This window comes from Eretmochelys imbricata, chromosome 26, assembly GCF_965152235.1.
Source record: "Eretmochelys imbricata isolate rEreImb1 chromosome 26, rEreImb1.hap1, whole genome shotgun sequence".
NCBI lineage: Eukaryota > Metazoa > Chordata > Testudines > Cheloniidae > Eretmochelys > Eretmochelys imbricata.
The window spans coordinates 2,620,512-2,645,013 of NC_135597.1; the positions used below are offsets into that span (position 1 = coordinate 2,620,512).

The window sequence follows — 24,502 nt, forward strand, 5'->3', positions numbered from 1 at the left end:
CACCACAAATCGAATGGTAAGATTGTCACATGGTACCCTGAACCAAAATATTTGTCTTCTGATGCAAGGCAACTGCCTTCCCCTCTTCTGATATTCAGAACAATTAGTGTTTACACAGCTGCTCTAAAAAACACACTATGCTGCCCTCTGTCAGGTTAAATGTAAAACAAGCATGTGAACGAACAAAATTATTCCCCTCAAACTCTTCCATACCCTAGAAATTTGTCACTGGCATCCAATAATTATACTCCAAGTCCATTCACTCTGCACATTGGTAACAGCAGCATGCTCCCAGTATATACATTTCTGCTCTGCACACAGCTGTCTGAACGGCCACAGTGAAGCTAAGGGACTAGAGTAGATCTCGTTCCCCTCCCACTCCTTGTCCAGGTACACGCTAACATGTTTCAAGCTCATTCATGCTTGAAAAAAATATTACAGCTACAAGTGAAAAACCTTTTATTCAGTCATAACAAATAGTAAAATAAAACAGCTTTTTTATTCCAACACATCACTTCCAACGCTTACACAGGTCAGAACGGACTCTGCCAGTGCAGTTATTTTCATGCCTCAATCAGGGATTCCCAAACATCACCATTCACATCCCCCTTATCGACCCTTCATTAAACAAGTGGTTTTAAACATTCAAATGCTCATTGCAAATTTGCATGCAAGAAAGAAAGAAAGACCCAGCTGACATCCTGTCACTATGCTCACAAGGAAGAGATGGAATAAAGAGTCAAATATAGTAGCAAATTTACTCTGGAAGGCAAAAGAGGTTAAATGTATAAAATAATGAAGAAACTGTGTCAGACGCCAACAGTGGATGCAGTCTGGTAGAGAAAGTCATGGTGTCAGCTTTGCTCTAACTAAATGATGGTAAAACCCCCCAATTATGCGAAGACTTCACTTTATCATCTCACAAACTGCAGTAACTAATGGCATGTCTACACTGCAGCAGGCAGCGAGCCTCCCAGCCCGGGCAGACAGACTCACGCTAACTCGGCTAAAAGTAACAGTGTTGACCAGCTACAATGTCCACACTGCCATTTTTGGTGCACTAGCTCAAGCCAGGCTAGCACGAGTCTGCCTAGCTGGGCTGCGCATGCTGGCAGCTGCAGTGTAGACACACCCTAAGTTGTTAACCAGGTGGAATAATTAGGTTGTAAGATTGTGTTTTAAATTAACATTGTACTAATACTGGCTACTTCTTTTTCTGTGTTTTTCCTCATTCTTTTATAGTAAAAAAAAGCCCTATTTATTCCACACAGGTTTACATGAAAGTCATATAAGAAGGTTCAACACACTTTGGCTTTTTTTTTTCCCCCTAGTAAAAAATGTTTGATTAAAAACGACGCATTAGTTACTAGATGCAAATCTTCACCACGAGTGTGAAACAATCCTGAACGAGTGAGACCGCCCTCAGTATAAACCTCAATCCCACCCCCCAAAAAAAGAAAAGTTCTGCTCTTCCCACGCTCTTCCTGTTCCTGTCCTGTCCGATTTGCAAATGCTAGTTATGTGAGAGCTGGGGTAGTGATCTAATTTTTCTGTTGCAGTATTGTCTAATGTAGTACATTGGTCTGGAATCTGAATTTATGGTATAAACCTCAGGTTTTCCAGTAAGTAAAAAAAATATATAGAAAGAGATAAAGACTTTTCTTATACTGCAAATAGAGTTATCAGTTTTTTCATGCGGTAACTGATGGCAGCTTTCATTTTACATTTTCAAGTACAGGCAAAGTAGTCGTCATTCAAGCTGTGACAATATTAAAGAGAAAGAATGTGAAAAATATAGGAGGCAGTAGAAATTCATCATGTTTCTATCTGACGGGGGCGGTGGTGTTACAAAAACACCCAGACAGGTTGAGCACTCTGATGAGTTTAGGACGCTAATACCAATGGTAGCATGTGGCAGCTCTATGGAACAACAGATTACAAATGAAATAAGCTGGCCACGGACAACTGTGTTTGCACTTAGGCTGGAGCCACCGTGTATCTGTGTGAAGGCTGCAAAATAAAACAGTGATTAATAAACAGGCTTTCCTGCCAAGTGGGAGGAAATGGCCTGGGGGGAACAGATGTTCTCTCCTGCCCTGAATTATGCTAAGCCCTTTATTTTCCCCCAGTTGATTTTGCATACTATATATATATATAAAATACATCATAAAACAATCTATGGACTCTTCCCAGCTGCATACCTGAAGACTTAAAAACAAATCAAATCACACCTTAATGGACCACATGTATTACAGCATCATTCTGGAGGGAGAGAAGGAGAAATTGTTCTCTCTGAATTGTCTAAAGACAACGGGGCACCTGTCTCTCCCTGCGACTATACAATGCTGTGTTTTGTATGCCCCTGCTAAACATGAATCAAAATGCCTACAGAAGGTCTAAATTAGCCATTCACTTCAACTTGTCTGAACATTCTCTTCCTGATAATGTATGGCAGCCACTGAACCATGCTGGGCTATTTCAAATGTAGGGCCCAATCCTACAAACACTTATGGAAATGATAGGTCAATGAGACCATTCACTTGAGCACAGTTACTCACCTGCAAAAGTGTTTGCAAGACGGGGGTCTGAGTGATTCATAATTTTTGTAAGCTACTTTTCCTAAAAGTCAATTTGCTGTTGGTGAAAGGTACCATATGTTGGCATCCTGGGAAACTGATGTCCCATTTAGCCAGAGAACAGGAACAGGGTACGCGCACACTGCCCCCACCAGAGCACCTCAACCCTGACCTGGTCGCACCACTTCTACAGATGATTTTCTAGAAAGAATTACAGAATATAGAACCTCCTTATCCCTCTACAAAATATGGACAATGCGAAAACACTGATCTCAGGACATGGGAAATTAACAAGCTCTGCCATCACATCCATGCTGCCTTGCTTAAGCTGGGATATGTAGTGTACAAAAATCCTAGCACCTTTGTCTCTTTCATAGGGCTCAAAAAAAATGTACTGGAAATCTCCAGCAAAAGAAAGGACAGCTTCCAGCAGCAAAGAAGGGCATTACCTCTCCTATTACCATTGCTATAAATGCTCACACAGAACTTAAACCTTCATTTAATCAACCTAACCACACAACAAATCATCCTGCTGGAAATTTGCAGGATTCTCCCTCGCTCCAGAATAACCAGGCCTCCAAAAGGGAGGAGTCAAGATATGGTGCAGAGCTGAACCTGGCTGTTGAGAAGTAACCAAAAAAGGGCCTGTGACTATCAAAGTATTTGTGTCTAACCCGATTTCTAGAAAAAAGGTTGAGAGGGTTAAATCTGGCTCATCTGCTTCAGCACAGAACAGTGAAAAAAATCAAAAGGGGAAACCAACTTCTCGGTTTGTTTCATTTGTTAAAAAATAAATAGAAATTTTGCACGGTCATTAGGTGTTATAAACAGGTTTCACACATCCTCAGCAGCAGGAGCCCAATTCTCTCCTCTCAGCTCTTCCACCAGTCCCTCTGCAGGCTTGCTCCCCGTGTGGTCCATGAACATGTTGGGAATATCTTTGCCAAAATAGATTTTGCTGTTTGATGCAATAGCTTTGTATTTCATCAGCTGCAAGTACTCAGGAGTTAGTTTTAGCTGCATGAAGAGAAAACAGAACATCAGCAGCCGTCCAGATTTACTGACTAACAAGCTTTTGTTGTGATCACATAGGGATCCATTTTTCCAGAGCACTAGTGTACCTGGCAGACAACCGAAAACATGAATACAAATCTTCTTCCTATTTAAAGAAACACCAGCAAACACAGTGTTCCCTTCCGGTATTTGCTGTTGGCAGTGATCCCCCTAACTCTACACCCGAGAGTTTTGTCCATTTGATTTCTCCTTCTCCCGTTTGCTGCTCCCCAGCAGGTTCATGGCTCTGCTAGATTGATGACTTCCATGGATAAGAGCAGCATGATTCTGATCTGGCCTGTAATCAGATCCTCTCATAATAAGCATCCTCTAGAGGCCTGCTCCATTTGTGCAAGAAGTTTGCCAGGCGGCACACAGAGCATTAGTTAAAACTTTCTGGCTGTAGCAGAGCTAACATCATATCCAAGTGCTGCAGCTCTAGCTCTCTCTAGAGAGGGAACCTTGGTCTCAAAAGCATTTAACAGAGCGGCCTCCATAAAGCACAAGCCAGCACATTTAGGCTTCCTCTGGACAGATTCATATTTACAGAACGTAAGAACAGCCATACTGGGTCAGACCAAAGGTCGATCTAGCCCAGTATCCTGTCTTCCGATGGGCCAGGTGCCCCAGAGGGAATGAACAGAACAGGTAATCATCAAGTGATCCATCCCCTGTCGTTCATTCCCAGTTTCTGGCAAACAGAGGCTAGGGACACCATTCCTGCCCATCCTGGCTAATAGCCATTGATGGAACTATCCTCCATGAATTTATCTAGTTCTTTTTTGAACCCTGTTATAGTCTTGACCTTCACAACATCCTCTGCTAAGGAGTTCCACAGGTTGACTGTGTGTTGTGTGGACAAAGTGCCATTCTAGTCTAATGATTAACTCTCCTCCAGAGCGAATGCCACCAAAATACTAATGTAAACACTGTTCAAACAGTGCCCCCATCAGTCTGGCCTGATTTTCAGTAACTACATTCATTTTGTACATGTAGCAGGGAGTCACTATCACAGCTGGCTTTTTTTTTTTTTCTTTCCTCTTTTAAACTATCAGCTCTTCAGCACATGGACCATCTTGTTCTGTTTGTACAGTGCCTAGCACAAAGGGACAAATAAATACCTTGTTAGCTTCTGCTATCTTCATGGCAGTGTAGCATTCGGCGTCAGCTTTTGCCTTCTCCCTAGCAAGGAATGCACCGTCTGTAAGGAAAACCATGGCAGCCATTTAAACACAAGAGAGCATGCAGCTGCTGTAACTTGTTAAACATTGTGCTCCACATTTGGACCCATCTTTGTATTCACAGTAGCATCCACACACTGCCAGGGTATCCACACCACCACCGAACTATGGGTGGCACACCTGGGCCATGGGGGAAGAAATAGGGCCAGAAGCTACAGTCTCTCCCCACACCTGAAATGTAATGGGATGATTATACACCAATGCTTCCCCTGCAAGAGAGGCAAATGGCTAATCTCTTCACCCTCCTCCAAAACGCAGTCATCTCTTGGGGAAAAGCATGGCAGCTAGCAATCCTACACACCACATCTGGACAGGACATAAAGAACACCCCATCAAACTGAAACCACAGGCGGAATTTTAGGTAGCGAATGTAATTACCCAAACTGTAATTTGGCCAGGACACTGCGGCTAACATCCCAATACTTGTGTAAGAGTCAGGGGATCTTTAACCCTTAAACTCAGGCCCCTGGATGGGCTCTTAGCTTGGCTTTTTCCAGGATTTCAAGAGCTGGGCAAACAAAGGGTTTGATCCTGCAAGATGTTGAGTGCTCAAGTCGTAGAGAACCATCTCCCGTCAGTATCAGGCAGGGATATAAGATTAAACATTTTATAAAGGTCATCTAAAGAAACCAACACTTCCCCACTGCCTATTGCATAATTCTTTTACCCAGACTTTTTGTGGTTAACCATATTTAATAAACACTAATGTTACACTGGCACAATCTGTAAATCCAGGCTTATCTGTATGGTCCACTGTGTTCCCTGGATATTCACAGGCTGTTTTAGGGCACCCAACTCAGCGAGCAATAACACTCCCCAATCCAGGCTTGTCAGAGTGCACTGGGATCCTATTCAAGCTGTTTCAAAGCAAACAACTGGATAAACCATTCCTTTATCTCCACCAATAGGGAGAACATCCACATTTAAAAACAATACCAGCAGCTGGAAGGTTGTGAATTGAGGCTTCGCTCCATTTGGCCAACTAATGAGAACACTCTGCCGACTCAGTCAGAGCAGCTGGAAGGGCGGAGGCAGGGCAAAAATTCCCTGCCTGCAGGACGCACGGGCTGCTGCCTGGTATGGAGCTGGAGTGAAGGCCTGGCACCTGGTGACATGTATTCATAAGAAATAAAAACTATTGTAGTTCTGCTGGGAACTTCTTAATGAGAAGCTGCTGATCTGTAAAACTCTAATTGGCTCCTCAGTGGGCTTCTGTAAAAACTTGACAGGGCCTATAATGAACATAATTGGAAATAGGGCCTTGCAGCTCTGAGCCAGAGAGGCAGAGCCCTTTTCTTGTCCTGGAATTTGCCTGACACAAGGCACTGCATGGGGAAAAGCGCTCTCAGTTAAGAGCTCAAGCTCCTATAAAGCACTCAGAACCATCACCTTGGAAAAGAAAAATTATTTGAGAGAGATAATTGGCAAGGAAATGCTTCCATTCCTGCCCCTAGTCAATAATGGCCCCTAAAGGAAGCAAACAGCAATTCCAGATGGGTGTGAATAACGCAGGAATCCATGACAGGAGAAGCCAGAATATAGGGCTTGTTTACTGCTGATAATGCTTAAAGAGAAACACTCACTTCTTTAGCCTAGGGAGATTCCTCCTCTCCCCCTCCCACACACACACACCATCACCTCTCTAAGACAAAAAGAAAAGGAGGACTTGTGGCACCTTAGAGACTAACAAATTTAGTTGAGCATAAGCTTTTGTGAGCTACAGCTCACTTCATCGGATGCATTCAGTGGAAAATACAGTGGGGGGATTTATATACACAGAGAACATGAAACAAAGGGTGTTACCATCCACACTGTAAGGAGAGCAATCAGGTAAGGTGAGCTATTACCAGAAGGAGAGCGGGGTGGGGCGGGGGAACCTTTTGTAGTGATAATCAAGGGGGGCCATTTCCAGCAGTTGACAAGAACGTCTGAGGAAAGCTGGGGGGGCGGGGGGGTGAGGGGAGGAATAAACATGGGGAAATAGTTTATTCCCCCCCACTTTCCTCAGACTTCTTGTCAACTGCTGGAAATGGCCCACCTTGATTATCACTACAAAAGTTCGTGCCAAAGGCTAGCAATAGCTCACCTTACCTGATCACTCTCGTTACAGTGTGTATGGTAACACCCATTGTTTCATGTTCTCTGTGCATATAAATCTCCCCCTGTATTTTTCACTGAATGCATCCAATGAAGTGAGCTGTAACTCACGAAAGCTTATGCTCAAATAAATTTGCTAGTCTCTAAGGTGCCACAAGTCCTCCTTTTCTTTTTGCTGATACAGACTAACATTGCTGCTACTCTGAAACCTCTCTAAGACACACCACCTTGATCTTTGGATCTTGAAAGCTGCAAGGCAGACCTCTGCTTATCTCAGAACTGGATAAACTGGTGAGATGGGTTTGGCCACTTTTTTTTTTTTTTCCTTTTGACTAGACCAAAGATCTAGAGCTACATTTACCAAAAACTCCTGACAGGTGTCCACATTTTAGAAAAATTCTGAAGAAAGAGGGGCAGATGTAAATTTCCATGGAACACTGTGGGTGTCTGAATGGAATGGCATGGCAGGACCATACCCTGAGAGGATTTCCTAATGAAGTTCTAGGATATTCTGTTTCTGGAAGATGCTCTGCCTGGTTCTTAGGTGTGTCCCTTTGGGAGAGTGGGAGTCTGCAGTGCTGGCTCCTGCAATACTGTTGATAATCACACTGCCTGCCTCCCGTGCTGCAGCAACAAGCGTCTCGGAGTTTGTTTGGGGCTCTCCAACTTTGGTACATTTGCCAGAGTGAACACGTCCTACTCTCCCAATAGACCTAGTCCCTCCAAGCACTCCAGTGTGAAATGCGGATGGAAATGAAGGGAAGAATCTGAGCACGCAGACAAATAAGTTTTGAACGTTGCAATGCATTTCGAGGTTCACATGAAAGGTTATTGCATCAACCATACACAGGGGTTCAATATGAAAGGCCTCTATACTTTCACATGGGGGCTCAGTCATGCTGTGGTTAGACTTTGGCCAACTCACAGGCTGTATGTGCCTCAGTTTACCCATAAAAGAAATAGGGATAATACTGCCCCACCTCATAGCAGCATCGTGAGGACTAACTAAAATATCTGTGATGTGCTTTGAAATCTTCCGAGAAGAAGCACAAAGGAATTTGTTTATTGGAAAGGTTGTTGCTCACCTTCAATCTCTGAAATTTTCTTCTCCGTTTCCTTTTCCATCACCTTCTGTCCATACGTTATTTCAGCCACTTGGGCAATTTTTTCTGCCTCTGTAGTGGTAAAGGAAACATCTCGATGCCCAAAGAGTTATGACCCGAGCTCCTTTCTCACAGAAGCAATCTCAGCCACACACCCCCTTATACTCCCTCTGGCAAACCCAATCCTTATGGGGCAGATCTACACTGCAACTGAAGGTACAACTGCAGCAGGTGTAGACCCATGTGAGCTAGCTTTGATCTAGCTAGCTCAGGTACCAATATCAGCGAAGCCCCCAGGGAGCCAAGGTACGTACTTGGGCAGCTAGCCCATGCTGCAGCCTATGCTGCCATGGCTTCACTTTTATGGATACCCCAGTTAGCTAGATTAAAGCTCTCTTAGGTATGTTCACACATGCGGCGCACACACCTTGGACTGCAGTGTGGACATACCCTATACAGGCACTTTCAGCCCCCAAGAGGTACAGCATCACATCCACGGATGTTTGTAGTCAAAGCAAGCACAGGGAAACCATCTGAGAAGCCCAGAGCTTTGCGGAGGCTTTACCTGAGCAAGAGATGGGTATCAAGCAGAAAGAGAACACTCTGCATTTTCACATCTACAAGATACAGAGCTGTTCAAAGAACTCCTGGCAGCAGCCCAAATGAGGGGGAACTCATTTTTAAACAGACTTAGTCACAGGAACCTGTGACTGCACATTTACTGTAAAATTCTGTATTTTGATTAGAGACATTCACAACGAATCCCTCGGTTCACACCTTCAGTGGTGCAGTTGTCACTGTGCTTGCTGTTAACAGACTCTGGACAGAACCAGCTAGACTAGAGATGTGCTAGAGCTTCTCTCACCCTCCCCAAACGTCAGTGCCTGCCTCTTCCCACTTCACACAAACCACCAGCGTTAATCTTGTTTATAGTCGCCTTATTTAAAATCTCTTCGAGCCACCATCGGACTACACTGCTGCTCGCACAAGACCCAGCAGAGGCACATGTGCTGCGTGTACTTCCAGAGAGGTGTTTGGGTTAGCCACCCACCCACGCCTGGAAAGTTTCTCAACCAGCCATATGTATGGGAGATGCATATACAGACCAATCAGGGCCTTCTTCCTCTCCGTCTCTGCTTCCTTCTCCACGACCTTCTGCTTCTGAGCCGCAATCAGCAGCTTCGTCTTCTCGCTCTCCCTAGTGAGCCAGAACAAGCCAGATGTACAACTGCAGCGACCACACAGGATCTGAGTTCTCGAAAGTGCAGCCATCCTCCCTAGGTGACAGCCATGCCTTCCATGCTTGTCCCATTGCAACCCGCTTGCATGACACTGGGTAAATTCTCTCTCTAGAGTGCATTTGCAGGGGCAGGTTGTGGACAGAACAATGCATACACTCACACTCTACCTCGCTAATTTCATAGACAAACACCCACTCCATTTTCCTGACCCAATAAATAAAAAGTCCTCTCCTCCCCCACAACAAGTAAAGGTGCTATTTTGCATGATCACCCAGTATGTGATGTGTACTGCTGTCCTCTGCTGGGTGAATCAGACCTGCTCCAGTGAGCAGATCACCCTCTAGTGGAGGGCAGTTGATAGAGGATATAAGCACTAATTACTCGGATACACACCTATAAATTTACCATTAGTGGAGGTATCAAATTATTAAATTAGGAACACAAAGCAGAAAGTGAAGCTATATAAAAAACCTTAGCCTTCAACATAGCCATAGCTGTAAGTTTTCCCTTTCTCACTTGGAAATTTTGGAAACTTTTCTATTTGTAAGAAAATAGCTTTGGGAGGTGTACGTGCAGGATTAAATGCTACTTTTTTTTATTTAGTAAAATGGCTCCGGATCTCTCTCACCCCCACTGTCCTACTGCCTTCTAAGAACGAAGTGAAATTAAAGAACATTCTCTTTTGAAAACATCACCCTCATGTTTTCTCCTAAAATTTCAACCATTTCAAAAACAGCACACGGAGCAGAAGTCAGGCCTGAGGAACTAGCCACTCTCCAAAGTACATCACACCCCGTGCTGTATTTGTAGTGACAGAGGAGATAAAAATGGGCTGATCGTAAAAATAAGGAATCCCCATACTGTGGCCGCATCAAACACAAGCTACCTGGATTTCTGGGGTAGGGACACAGGCTTGGGAGAGGATTTGGGGAGAAAGGAAGACCTTTCTTGATTACTCTCTCTTTGGTGGCAAAGTGCTGAGAGAACCTGTATGTTTCTGAATGGTCAGTGCAAGACAGGCTGCTGGCTTAGAAAGTGTTGAAACAACAGGATCATGTCGTCAAGTATTATTAAAACAAGTTATTTCAAAGCTTTGTGAAGTCTTCAGCCTGCTGTATCAACAATTTCTTCATTGCCATTCAAAGAGCAGGATTATGGATTATCCACCCCGCCATTTGTGCACACTCACCAAGAGGCCCTTGAAGGCATAGTGTCAAGGTCAACGGAGCCCACAAATGAACCACTTTTGCCACTCAAATGCCTGCGCACACACAAAATACAGAAAAACCTTCCCATCGGCAGAGGCATGCTTGCATGATGCCATTCCCATCACTTGGGCCTCCTGCCCATGGCAATGAGCCAGCATGAGGGTAAACGAGTGTGTCTGGCAGAGGGCACTGAAATCACAGCATACTATGAAAACATATTAGTCTGGATGACAAATTCACTTTGGTAACACAAAGGTGAGAGTCCCAGGCACTTACATGAGTTCATAATTCCTCCGAATTGTTTCTGGAATGTTTGGCTTCGTAACGCGGACTGCCTGGAAAGACAGTGAATAGGAGGAAGGTAGACAAACAGCTAACATGCCGCGAGAAACCAAAACACTGGCAACAAAACTGTGGGACTTAAAATTGGGCCAAAGATAATTAGTTGCCTCAAGGAACTCAACATGGAGTCTAGTTGGTAGAGCCGTTTTCCAGAAATGACTTACAGCTCTCCATCCCTGCCCAGCACTGCACACCCAATCTCGTAAGCATTTCTGTACCAGATGGGATTGTCCTCCCCATGATCAGCACTTTGTACAGCCCAGGTGTGACCCTGATTACCTGTATAACGAGTCCAGGGGCCATGGTGGTCAGGTCCTGCTGCAAAGCCAGTTTAAGGTTTTCATCAATCTGATCTGGTATCAAAAAAGTGAGACATGGTTAAAGAACACACAAGGCACTTGGCTCTCAGATCATCTGTGGAGTTATTCAGGATAGGCTTTGATTTAGCATTCTTGGAAATGAAACACAAGTTGAGGTTAGATACACAGAGGCTACATATCCCATAGGGGAAATCAAGACACACCTGTGTGCACTTTTTTTTTCCCCTAACAAAACCCCAGTCTTGAGCCAGGCCCTGAAGCCTTTGAGTAAATCAGGTTTGATTTAAAATTTCAGGCGGAAAACAAGCAAAACAAGATGGTATCACAAACAAGATGCAAGACCAGACAAAACTGGCGGTGAAACCAAAATACCGTAATTGGGGTGAGGTGGGGAGGACGAATAGTGGACGGGTGGTCTGTCTTGATGGTGAACTTGCACCACCAATATCTACAAAAGAAGGGTATTTACAAACTCCTGCAACCTTCCACAGCTCCAGTAATATACCTTTGGGATTTATGGACCCCGGAGGTACTCTCAGAATCCACATTACTGGGAATAAATGGACAATTACTCAGTCAACTGGCAGTATCTCAAGGGATAACTGGGATTGGATCCTTATCCACTGTGCCTACCACTCAGATGCACAGGGCACCTCTGACTGCCAAATTCAGAACCAGGGAAGGAATATTATCTCAGGATATCATACCAGCAGGGACCTCAAGGGACTTTCATCTTTCTCCGAGCACTGAGCAGGTGTCATGTTATGAGATCAGGTGGACGTACACAGCTTGGCAAGTTTCCTGTAGTGTCAGGGGTCCTCGGGCAACAGGGGATCTGGATCCTCCCTGATGTCTATTTCTGGGTTTCTTCTAAGAGTCTCTCTGTTAGAGGAACTCAGGGATGCCACAACGCTCCAGTGAGTACTCAAGGAAATGTCCACAAGCATGGTGTGTTTGCAAGTAAATTCTGAGCTATTCTAACCAATGTCCCCCAACGCTATCATTCCAAACAGGTCCTGGAGCAGTCCTGGTAATTTAAAACCTGGCCTAGCCAGGCCTTGATCTACCCAGGCTGAATGTGTGCCAGCAAGAGACAGAACAAGGAAAAGGTAGAAAGGTAAAAGGTCACATTTGTTAGTTTAATAGGTTGGACACATTTTCATCAGCAAATCCACTTGGCTCAGTGGGTAGGAATTAACTTTAGTGTAGCTGGGGAATTTCAAAAGGAACTAAAGAATTCAAAGCCCTGCTTCAATGAAAGCTTCAATGAAAATTCTATGTTCCATTGGGGCCTGCTGAGAAATGCAACAGGAAAATAAAAAATTAACAGCCCTGAAAGTGATCCAGGCTCACTCCCTCAGTTATTAGCTTTGTCCCAGTTCAGGTGTCTGGAATTCACATTCAAAACACAGTTCAGGCAGGAGTTTAGGAAACAGCTGTTATCAGTTTCCTGCACCTGCCTCCAGATGTAGAGGCAGAGAATGGTGACATAGGTCTGTATTCAATGGGCTGCACCTCATTTCTAACTCCTCAGCCAAAAAGCATCCTGCTCAGACAGAAACAATCATGAAGGAGTGCATATAAATGTATACAGACCCTTCCTTCAGAGCAAATCAGTTTACTTTAGTCTCTTTTTAGCAACTATCATCAGCAGCTGCTGATGTCATCTGGAGACACCTATGGGTGAAGAATTAATATATTTTCTGACAATTCCCCTCCTGTTTCTCTATAGAAGCGAGTCCCAATGATATATTTTGTAGCAGTGCACTGTCAGAACAGGGATCTCTTAGTCCCTTAAAAAGTGCAGTTCTGATACAGTAGTTAATGATTAGTAACCATCACACATTCCGATAGGAAGACTAGATCAGGGAGTCTCAAGGAGGAACCCGCAGGGTGTTTGTGCAAATGTCACACAGTGAGCCTGGGCTCCGGTTTGAGATAAGTATTGCAAAGACATTCTCACAATTTCAAAAGAAAAATTAATCCTGAGAACAACAAAAGAATTTATAAAGGGTAACGGTCAATTAAGACATTTTGTTTGTCCCTCTACTATCAGGACACCCTCCTGTAAGAGGTTCTCCTCGTCTCTGCACAGTCTAGTTTTAAGATGACCTGCAGTCAGAATGGAGGATAATCTGTCCAGTCCTGAGAGATTTCCCTGAGAGATTCTTCAAACACCCACATGGCATGCCTAGGTAGTATGGTAATAGCTGCTTTAGTAGAACCAAGATATAAGCTCCCCATACAGCATTTTACTTGCCCTGAATGAGTAACATTTCTTGATAGGCGACTAAGCTCTCATTTATATTTTTTATGATTGGACCAGTAAATTTCTCATGACTATTTTGCAAGGGTTAGCTAAACAGAGCCATCTACCTGATGAAGCTTCCACACCTTAGCTAGGACAATCAGCTGTTCTGTTTGTGACCAGGGTTGGTTCTGTTTAATTATAGTTACACATTCCTTATACTTCTGGCTCCAGAGGCAAGTGTAACTATAACTAATTAAACTGAACCAACCTTGGTCACGAACGGAACAGCTACTGGAGTGATCTCCTCTGAATCCTATCAGTTATGGAGAGGGGCCTAAAGGAGGCTCTGATTGTTTACTACTAGATTTTGTGTGGTAGCAGCAGAAAACCTTGCTGAAGCAACAGTAGAAAAAGGCTAATGTAGTGCCCATCTTTAAAAAAGGGAAGGAGGAGGATCCTGGGAACTACAGGCCAGTCAGCCTCACCTCAGTCCCTGGAAAAATCATGGAGCAGGTCCTCAAGGAATCAATTCTGAGGAGAGGAAAGTGATCAGGAACAGTCAGCATGGATTCACCAAGGGCAAGTCATGCCTGACTAATCTAATTGCCTTCTGTGACGAGATAACTGGCTCTGTGGATGAGGGGAAAGCGGTGGACGTGTTGTTCCTTGACTTTAGCAAAGCTTTTGACACGGTCTCCCACAGTATTCTTGCCAGCAAGTTAAAGAAGTATGGGCTGGATGAATGGACTATAAGGTGGATAAAAAGTTGGCTAGATTGTCGGGCTCAATACATAGTGATCAATGGCTCCATGTCTAATTGGCAGCCGGTATCAAGTGGAGTGCCTCAAGGGTCGGTCCTCGGGCTGGTTTTGTTCAATATCTTCATAAATGATCTGGAGGATGGTGTGGATTGCACCCTCAGCAAGTTTGCAGATGACACTAAACTTGGAGGAGAAGCAGATACGTTGGAGGGTAGGGATAGGATACAGAGGGACTAGACAAATTAGAGGATTGGGCCAAAAGAAATCTGATGAGGTTCAACAAGAACAAATGCAGAGTCCTGCACTTAGGACGGAAGAATCCCATGCACCGCTACAGACTAGGGACCGAATGGCTCAGCAGCAGTTCTGCAGAAAAGGATCTAGGGGTTACAGTGGACGAGGAGCTGGATATGAGTCAACAGTGTGCCATTGTTGCCAAGAAGGCCAATGGCATTTTGGGATGTATAAGTAGGGGCATTGCCAGCAGATCGAGAGACGTGATCGTCCCCCTCTATTCGACATTGGTGAGGCCTCATCTGGAGTACTGTGTCCAGTTTTGGGCCCCACACTACAAGAAGGATGTGGAAAAATTGGAAAGAGTCCAGCAGAGGGCAACAAAAATGATTAGGGGACTGGAACACATGACTTATGAGGAGAGGCTGAGGGAACTGGGATTGTTTAGTCTCCTGAAGAGAAGAATGAGGGGGGATTTGATAGCTGCTGTCAACTACCTGAAAGGGGGTTCCAAAGAGGATGGATCTAGACTGTTCTCAGTGGTAGCAGATGACAGAACAAGGAGTAATGGTCTCAAGTTGCAGTGGGGGAGGTTTAGGTTGGATATTAGGAAAAACTTTTTCCCTAGGAGGGTGGTGAAACACTGGAATGCGTTACCTAGGGAGGTGGTGGAATCTCCTTCCTTAGATATTTTTAAGGTTAGGCTTGACAAAGCCCTGGCTGGGATGATTTAGTTGGGGATTGGTCCTGCTTTGAGCAGGGGGTTGGACTAGATGACCTCCTGAGGTCCCTTCCAACCCTGATATTCTATGATTCTAGATGTTGTTAGGTTCGGGTGAATGTGACAATTCATCTGTAAAGGTTACAGTGACCCAGGGCAGAGATGGGGCTCACCAAACAGCTCAATGTAGACCTCCTGAAGAGTGTGAACACTGCAGAACTGGTTCAGCTCATGATGAATCTTGTTGAAGATGAGTGCTTTGTCATAGTCTGCTGTGTAGTTCTTCACTATGTCATACACTGGTGAGAAGGAGAGAGGTTTGCATTAGACCAGAATGGCGGTGGTCTTGAGTCGGGCTCCACCTGGGATACGTGCAATGGGAGCTTGATACATCTGCACTAATCACTGGGGGGCGACTCACGGCCAATGCCTGGAGCCTTCCCACTAGCAAGTGAACAAAATGGAAAGAAGATTTCTGCACTGCAGAAGCGCACTTTGTTCATTTATTTTGAGAGGGAAGGTTTAATTACTGATGCTAATACTTCATAATGTACAACCAATGTTCTGTCATATGCTTTGTAAACATAATGAAGTCTTAGTAACACCAGACCTTTCTATAGCATCTGCTATTAAATCTTTGCTGAGAAGCAGTGAGACACGGATTATGTGTCTGAACAATATGATATGTGGATTAGTGAGTTTGGGCATGTACAAAGCAATTTGTGAGACTCTCAGAGCAGGAGGAAGCCCCCAGGCCCAAAGCTGTACATGGATTTACTTTTAATCAATGGGACCTAAAATGGTCTGGTTCTGTTCCACTCTCCATGAATTTTTTGTGGACCCACGAGTGTATTCACAAGCAGAGAGGTCTGCCCTGATGTTCTTGGCCAATGTATCCACCCTTTTCCAATGTGCTAGATGGTTCCTGCACTCCACCCCAGAGGTGGCTGCATTTCAGTGGGACTCTATAAATCAGTTTGTGATGTATTTCGAGTGAAAGGTGCTCAAATCTCTTAATCTGTGTCTCACATGCCAATTCTCTGATGGTATTCTGAACCCCTTCTCCCACCCTTTGTCTATTTAGATTGTTAGCTCTTCGTGACAGTGCCTAGCAAAACACCACTGGGATTCATAGGGGCTACTATGATATAAGTAATAATAATCTGATAGGCATTATAGGTATTACAATGAAAGGTACTAGAAAAATGAGTATATCTGTGGTAGTAAGTAATAAGAACATCTAAGTGATAACAAAACACAGAGAAATATATAAAAAATAGTAAAACTGGTTCTGTCTCTTAACATTTAAAATTAAGTTTGGGCGTAAACACTTAAGTTTAAAGAGCAGAGGGCTTTAAAGGGGACATTGCTGAATTTCTGTGGCTCTTCCGGCCTCCAAAATCAATCATTGCACAAGCAGAAAAGATTTCTCAACCCCATGCTGCATTAGCAGGAACATAATGAGCTTTCAGAAGGCAAAAGCCGTACTAACGCTCAGATCTGACAGTCCTTCATACTGTAGCCTCGCAGACTCATTGGCAGAGATAACTCACCAGCACCTTGGATCAGGAAATTCACCACTTCGATCCTATCAAAATAAATCATCACTCCCCCACTGTGAAAGAAAGAGAAAAAGAAAAGGAGGGTGTAACATTCCAAATTAATAAAGCTGCTCAGAGATACACCCAGGGTCGAGGGTGGGTGTAAGATGTATGCAGTACTGGCTCTTCTAGAACAAGGCACTGCTTCTCCATAATTATTCAGCACTTAAAGGAGACTAGGATGCGGGGCAGAGAACAGAGCTCACAGCAGCACAGTCCTGCATCTGAACCCATTCATAAAAGCAAATTCTTATTTCACAATTTGCTAGAGGCTGATCATGCAACTGTCACAGACAACATCAGGAGGGACCAGTCATGGAGACAACACCCTCTAGCGGACTGAAAGGGACACTTCACAACCTTTGGTAACAGTGGTTCACAGTGGTGGGCCTGCACTTACAGCAAATCCAAGTGGATGGTTTTGGGGGAACCCCAAGAACAATGGCCCAGTTTACTCTGGATTTAGCTACATGTAAGCTAGGAATAATGGGTTCTAGTTTGGGAGGAGCAGGTCTAGTGGTTAGAGTGTGTGTGTGTGGGGGGGGTCTCTGGACTCCTGAATCCTTTCCTTAGTTCTTTGACTCTCTTGTGACCTCACACGAGTCACTTATCCTCTTTGTGCCTCTATTTTCCCACTGGCAAAGTGAGGATAAAACCTGCTTCACAGAGAGCAAGTGAGGCTCAGGATTTTAGATCCATGGACAGAAAGCGCTAAATAAAGGATTAGACATGGAAAAGGCTCTGAAGTCAATTGTAATGCAGTCTATCCTCACTTGAAATTTAAGTAGGCCAAGAATCAGGCCATGAAGACTTAGTTCCCCTCTCAAGCCTAGAGACAAGAGCAGTCACACCCATAAGGACATTCATGCCCTGGAGTGGGTAGAGTATTTCCACTGCCCCCTTCCCCAGGGTACCACAGTGGGAAGCCACAGTCAGCGTCTACCTGACACCACAGAAGCCCCACCAGTTGAGGCTGTAGAGTGGAGGCTCTGAAACAGCATGTTCCCTGCCTGCCCTGTCCATGGCCCTGCCCCAGTCAGCACAACACAATTTTCAGGCTGTGATGAGCTAATGTGTGCTCTCAGTAGAGGTAAGCTGTAGTCACCACAACCTATACCCTGATGGACTTTCCGCTCCTGGGAACCTTACATCCTGGTTTATGCCAGCAGAAGTCCTTTTTTTTTTTTTTTTTTTTTTTTGCCAGAGATGAATCAAATCAGTGGGCTTTAAGAGAACTGCCAAGTTATAGGAAGTTCTCGCTCGTTGTTACTATTATACAGTCGCATTATTGACTGTATGTTATTCTGAAGTGGTATAACCCTAAGAGCAGAGTGTTATTGTTTTCCTACTAAGAACAAACACACACACACCCCAAACATGCAGCTACAATAAGGCAACAAATGTCAAAGTATGCTGGAGCTTCCTGAAAACATAGGATCCAGTTCAGGGGCAGGGCAGGGCGGCACCTGACCAGCCTGCTAACAGGAACAAAGGGCAAAGTACATTCAACTACTGCAAGCTATGATTCAGCATGGGGAGAAACCAAGAAGAAAAACTGGGGTAACTTGATTGCTGTGCCAGATGATGGTCCGACATCTCACCTGGTACCACAAGGAACATTTTTCACCTCATCTGTCTGCAATGTAGTCTAGAGAGAGAGAGAAAGAACAAAGATTCAGTTAAGAGCCAGCCTGCTTACAGTACAAGAGTTATGTAGTTCCTTTGTTTTTCATCAGCTTTCCTGTCATCTTACAGAGTATTTCCTCTCAGGTTCCTCATTACATCACCCCTTTGTCCTGGAATAGCCTGGGGAACTGCAAAAGCCAGAACTAAATCTGCTTCTATTGATTATTCCGCCATCTGCTGTCCAGCGCTTGTCAGCTCTAGGGATAAACCTTAAAGCCACTTGTCCAAAGGTTGCTCAACAGAAAGAATGCATCACTGCATAATTCTTTGAGAGCATTTGCCAGTGATCTAGCCTGCAAGTTTACTGGACAGGTTCTAAGTCCCCACTTTGGGATGTTTATTCCCCTGCTTGAAAGAAAAACTGGGGAAAAGAAAGATGTACCATCCCAAGAGAAAGATCATGGGGAAAAAGCCCAGAAAATTCAGAGCAGGCCTGGGGCAACTCCAGTGATGCAAACCTTGCAGCAGTCTGTTGTATCTAACCGAGGCTGGAGTAGGAGGAACTACAAAAAGGGAGAACGTAATGCAAAAGACCATTTACAGTGCAGGGTCTCTATGTCCCCTGCTGCTCTGGCCCCATGCAGAGGTCCTACACAAGCCTTATGTACCCACAGGGCTTTAAGTGGTACATATGCCTTGCATTGGCCCTCTGCACATAGGCCATTTTCACCCTTTGTGGAAGTAGAGTCTGACCAGCTCCCACTGACTTCAGTGAACATTGGATCAGGTTCATACTGAGCATAAGGGCATTTCCCTCTCCTGCCTAGATTCTCCTCTGGGAGGTTTCTGAGAGTGCCATCATCAGTCTTGTGCCAGCAACATCACAGGTTGTTGCCCTGGAAAAGATTGTGATGTCCCAAATGTAGCATTCTCTGACCAACTTGGTGGGAAAACACTAATGTAAGCAGACAAATGCAAAAATACCTGCACTGATTTGTAGGAAGTTATAAAGGGGAGCATAAGGTGGAAGCCAGGTCCACTGGTGGAAGTCAGCAATGCGCCACCTCTGCAGGAGAAGAAACAAAGAGAAGAATGGTACACAGTTTATTCACAAGTATCTGCAGATCCTTTGACTATAGGAAGGCACGGAAGCATTAAAGATTAGATGCACTGAAAAGGTAAATAAACTGACATTTATTTGCATTTGTCATCTGCATTTGTCATCTGTGCTTGGACACTTTTCTCCTTTAATTTAAGTGCTTGATACAGTTTGTGTACCCTGAATTCAGAGCATATTGAAGACACTTTAGATAATGAGCACATACTAAAACCTTACAAGCTCTTCCCATCTCTGATAAGAAAAGGAAAAGTTGTTCTCTGTGGTTGTGGGGGGTTGGTTTTGCTTTGTCACAAGCCACATCCAATTGCCAGTTAGGATATGAAAAGTCACCAGCTAGCTAAGAGTCAGACACACAGCATGATGATTGCAGATTTGAAAACCTTTTCAAAGTTATGATGAATACATGAGGAAAGACTTTAGCAATTAATGAACCCGAATGACACAAATAACCCAAAGCAGCTGGAGAGCCCGCCAGTCTCAGAAAACAAATGGAGACGGAATAAATATACCCTAAGACTAAACAATTGAAAATCAGTGCCATGGGATTTGGACCTTTCACCTCCAGGTCACTGGTTCAAATCCAGCCCAGGCTGATAGTAATCAAAAGTTATCACCCAACAGCTAGTCAGTAGCTTATGTGGAATGAGTTGGTGAGAAGGCCCTCAATCCAGTCCCCAGTGGACAGCTGTCCATATCACAAAAACATGCCCTTACATTTGTCACTAATCACTCCCCTAGTTGGCAGGCTCAGTAGTGGTGCTAAAGGTTGAATAAGCCATGGAGACTGAATTACTCTCTCTCGCACATAGAGATGGTCTCTTTAGGTCAGAGCACATCTATGAGCAGGGAAGCTGATGCTGTCAATGTTTTATCTTATCTGAGGATGAACAGAGGACTTAAATCCTCATGGCTGTCAGGTCTGCACCTTTCACCAACATCTCCATAGTCAGTCCCTCCTTCACCTGCCAACCAGCCAAGACCATACATTGAACTTCTGTTTCTCGCCTAACAGAGCTGATATCATCACAAGCACCTGAAGCAGAGCAGAGAGCTGCAGTCCTTATTTCAATATCAGGGTTATGGGGTGTCGTCAACTCTTCTGGGGAAAACACAGAAGCTCAAACTCAGACTTTACATCCAAGTGAAGGAGGATGAGTCACAAGATATTTCATACTAAAGTGGAATTACTGATAATTTCTAAGACTGCTTGAGTGTCTTCTGTTACCAATCTGGGATCACAAACTATGTCTTTCCCCAACTCCACTCTCCTTTGACAGAATATTGGCGTCTGATGGGGAAGCCATTGGGTTGTGGTTTCAAAATACCGTGAATCCAAACAATATTCCAGATGGATGTCTTACCTATAATAAACACCAATATGTCCTTCTTCAATTTTGTGTACTGCAGAGAAGAGAGCTGCAGCCAGAAAACTAACAGACAGCGCCGCTATCGCACCTAGTTGGGCCATTCCTGAGAGCACAGCCTAGGGAAAGGGAATGTAGAGCACATGAGATCAAAGATTGAGGCAAACTGAGAAATATTTAACTAAATGTATTTAGCCTACTACTGACACCAGCTCGAATAATAACTATACTTCCAGCAGAGGATCTCAAAGTGCTTCACAAAAATTAAGCCCCTCAGGTATTCCCAGGAGGTAGGTTTTACTCCCATTTTATAAACAGGGAAACTGAGGCAGAGAACTCACATGCCCGTTGTCACAGAGTGAATCTGTAATAGAGCTTGGAACTGAACTCAGAAGTCCTGACTCCAACTCTCCCGCTCTAGCCACTGGATAACATCTCAGCTCTGTCTCTCTCTCTGTGTTTAGATTTACTAAAATATTAGTTTTAAGACATAGCCTACCAGTGCATTTGGGGTACAGTTAAAGGAACCAGAAAGCCAAGAGCCTAGTGCAACTTCCACCTCACGTTATCAGTGTAGATATCCTATTCTCCAGGCTCAGTCTCCGTGGAGTTTAAAGCTGTTTTGCTATAGTAGCAACATGCACAAGTGGCACACGCAGTCTGTGTGATGTGGGCACATTAACTCCAGGAGTTACACATGCCCCTCCACAGGAGGGGAGGCCTCTTGCAGTCCTGACCAAATTGTACAGGCTGCCCAACAAAGCAGCACGTGCAGCTCTGCCACTGTAATTTTGACCTGCGCCCACAGAATGGTCATTGCATGTTATTTCCCAACAAACCATTATTTACGATTTGTGAATATCAGAAAGAGCGCACATGGGAGCGCATATGATCTTAAGGAAAGGTTACTTAGAACCGTAAATCCTTAGATGTTATACAAAAAACACCACGTCTCTTTCCTTTTCCGAGGAAGGCTTTGAGCCACGCTATAGACACGGGGTATAATTCGTAACCACAAACACAAGGCCAAACATATTTGCCTGTTAAGTAGCTCGTACCCTCAGGCATTAAAAGGAATCCTAATACCCAATCCAAGCTGCTGCCATCTCCTTCCCTCCTCCCCCAGCCGCACCCTTCCCACCCTTTTGCTGCTGGTTTACTCAGACTCTGGTCTTGGGTTAGATTGTAAATTACGCTGGGGAAGGGACCTTGTCTCTGTCTTTTCACCCGTGCGGTGCCTGCCTGACCTGGGGGGCTGGATAAACCACGGTCACCCCCTGCCTGCCCCTGGGGATGAAGCAGCCATAAAGGAAACCTCAGACAGCAAACTCCAGGAGGAGCTGTGCTTAAATGAGCCTTCACCCCGCGGAGGCTGAGCCCTGAGGAGAAGGGGGGCGCCAGTCCCAAGCTTGGGGGCAGCGGGGGGGGGGTGAGCCCTGAGGAGAAGGGGGGCGCCGGTCCCAGGCTTGGGGACAGCGGGGGGGGAGGGGTGAGCCCTGAGGAGAAGGGGGGCGCCGGTCCCAGGCTTGGGGACAGCGGGGGGGGAGGGGTGAGCCCTGAGGAGAAGGGGGGCGCCGGTCCCAGGCTTGGGGACAGCGGGGGCGGGAGGGGTGAGCCCTGAGGAGAAGGGGGGCGCCGGTCCCAGGCTTGGGGACAGCGGGGGGCGGGAGGGGTGAGCCCTAAGGAGAAGGGGGGCGCCGGTCCCAGGCTTGGGGGCAGCGGGAGGGGGGGCTGGAAAGAGTCCAGCCCTGGTGTGGAGGGGCCCATCAAGGGGAGGGGGTCTTGGGGGGGACGGGTCCCCGAAGAAGGAGTGGGAGCCTGGGAGGGGGGCTGGCCCTGTGGGGGAGGGGGCAGGGATCCCCAGGGTGGGCGGGCCCTGGGGGCAGGAGGGGGAAGGGACAACCCTGGGGAGCAAGTGGGGGGATGACCCGGCGGAGCGGGAGCAGGGATCTAGGCCGGGCGTGGGAGGGAGGGTTCCCGCACTCACCGCCTGCTGCAGCGACTTCCGGGTGTCGCCGCGGTGACGCTGATACCATCATCACTGCGCGCCGCCCCCGGCCGCGCGAGCCCTGCAGTTCCAGCGGCGGCTCCGCCAGGGGGAGCTAGAGACTCACGCCCTGGCTTGTGCGTGGGGTCCGCACCGGCCTGCCAGTGCCAAGGAGGGGCGGGCTCCTGGGTCCTATTCCTGGATCCCGCACCGACCCACTGTGCAGCCCCGGACGCCTGGGTCCTGTTCCTGTACCCGGCTCCCACACCGACCCACCGTGCAGCCCTGGACGCCTGGGTCCTGTTCCTGCGCCCGGCTCCCACACCGACCCACCGTGCAGCCCCGGACGCCTGGGTCCTGTTCCTGTGCCTGGCTCCCACACCGACCCACCGTGCAGCCCTGGATGCCTGGGTCCCGTTCCTGGGCCCGGCTCCCATACCGATGCACAGTGTAGCCCCAGACTCCTGGGTCTTTTTCCTGGCTCTCACATTGACCTACCATGCAGCTGTGGACTCCTGGGTTCTATTCCTGGGCCTGGCTCCCACACCGACCCACTGTGTAGCCCCAGACTTCTGGGCCCTTTTCCTGGCTCCGATGCTCACTTGTTATGTGGCCATCAGTTTGCCATGGTCCTATGCCTCTTCCCAAAACTGCCTCACCCCTGTGGCCCATGAGTCCTGGGTTCTGTTCTCAGCTCTGACACCAAGGCTTCTTATAGCATATAGTCTCTCTATATATGTATATGATTTATAGTCTCAGCTCTGTCACTGACTTACCAGATGAACGTGCACAAGTCATTTCGTCTTGACTTGAAGTCATTGACTTTCAATAGGCTCCTAAATCTCTGGTGAAGATGAGAGATTAGATCCATGAATGGCTATTAGCAAAGATGGTCAGGGATGCAATCCCATGCTTGGGGCGACGCTAAACCTCTGACTGCCAGAAGCCAGGCATGGAAGACAGGGCTGGATCGCTCCATAATTGCACTGTTCCATACAATCCCTGAAGCACTGGTACGGGCCACTGTTGGAGACAGACTACTGGGCATGATAGACCACAATCACCCAGCATGGCAGTTCTTATGACTTACATGCTTTTGAAAATTTTACCCTTAGCGTTTTTGCACCTCAGTTTCTGCATCTGCAAAATGGGGGTTGTAGTGAAAGTCTGTGAATTAACATTTGTAAATGCCTTGGCTGAAAACTCTATATGCAGCCAGCTCAGGTAAAGTCACGCTCAGCTGACTGGCTGCAAGCACAATTCCATACTGGAAAATTCAGTGCACACAGTACTGCTGATAGTTGGCATTGCAGAACCAGCTAGCATCCCAGGTGTCTACAAGTTGATGGACACAGTCACTCTTGAAATACAGAGACAGGATGGGTGAGGTAATATCCTTTATTGGATCAACTTCTGTTGGTGAGAGAGACAAGCTTGGAGCTTACTTAGCCAGAGCTCTTCTTCAGGTAGCCTGAAAGCTTGTCTCTTTCACCAGCAGAAAATGGTACAATAAAAGCTTTTTCCTTAAAACATGGCTACAACAACACTGCAAGCAACTCTTGAAATGTACAGTTTTTAGCTTTCTGAAAGGAACCAGGGCTCTGCCGCTTCCCTTCTTTATCTGTTACCAACACCACGTGACACACAACAGCATGG

The 24,502-nt window shown here is 45.9% G+C and overlaps 1 protein-coding gene across 2 annotated transcripts; it reads right to left on the reverse strand.

The window, feature by feature from the left end:
• Positions 1-442: 442 nt before the first annotated feature.
• On the reverse strand, positions 443-22,873 carry ERLIN2 (ER lipid raft associated 2). 2 transcript variants are annotated; one of them, XM_077805656.1, is made up of 12 exons: positions 22,847-22,873; positions 20,857-20,978; positions 19,360-19,441; positions 18,351-18,397; positions 16,702-16,763; positions 15,322-15,447; positions 11,141-11,214; positions 10,796-10,854; positions 9,177-9,268; positions 8,053-8,142; positions 4,751-4,830; positions 443-3,593 (listed from the first exon to the last, which is right to left on the reverse strand). In XM_077805656.1, exons 2-12 carry the CDS (start codon positions 20,961-20,963, stop codon positions 3,411-3,413), a joined length of 1,002 nt encoding a protein of 333 aa, XP_077661782.1. In that variant the 5' UTR covers positions 20,964-20,978; positions 22,847-22,873; the 3' UTR covers positions 443-3,410. The 2 variants fall into 2 exon arrangements, with proteins under 2 accessions (XP_077661782.1, XP_077661783.1); XM_077805657.1 differs by lacking the exon at positions 22,847-22,873 and adding an exon at positions 21,359-21,377.
• Positions 22,874-24,502: the final 1,629 nt, after the last annotated feature.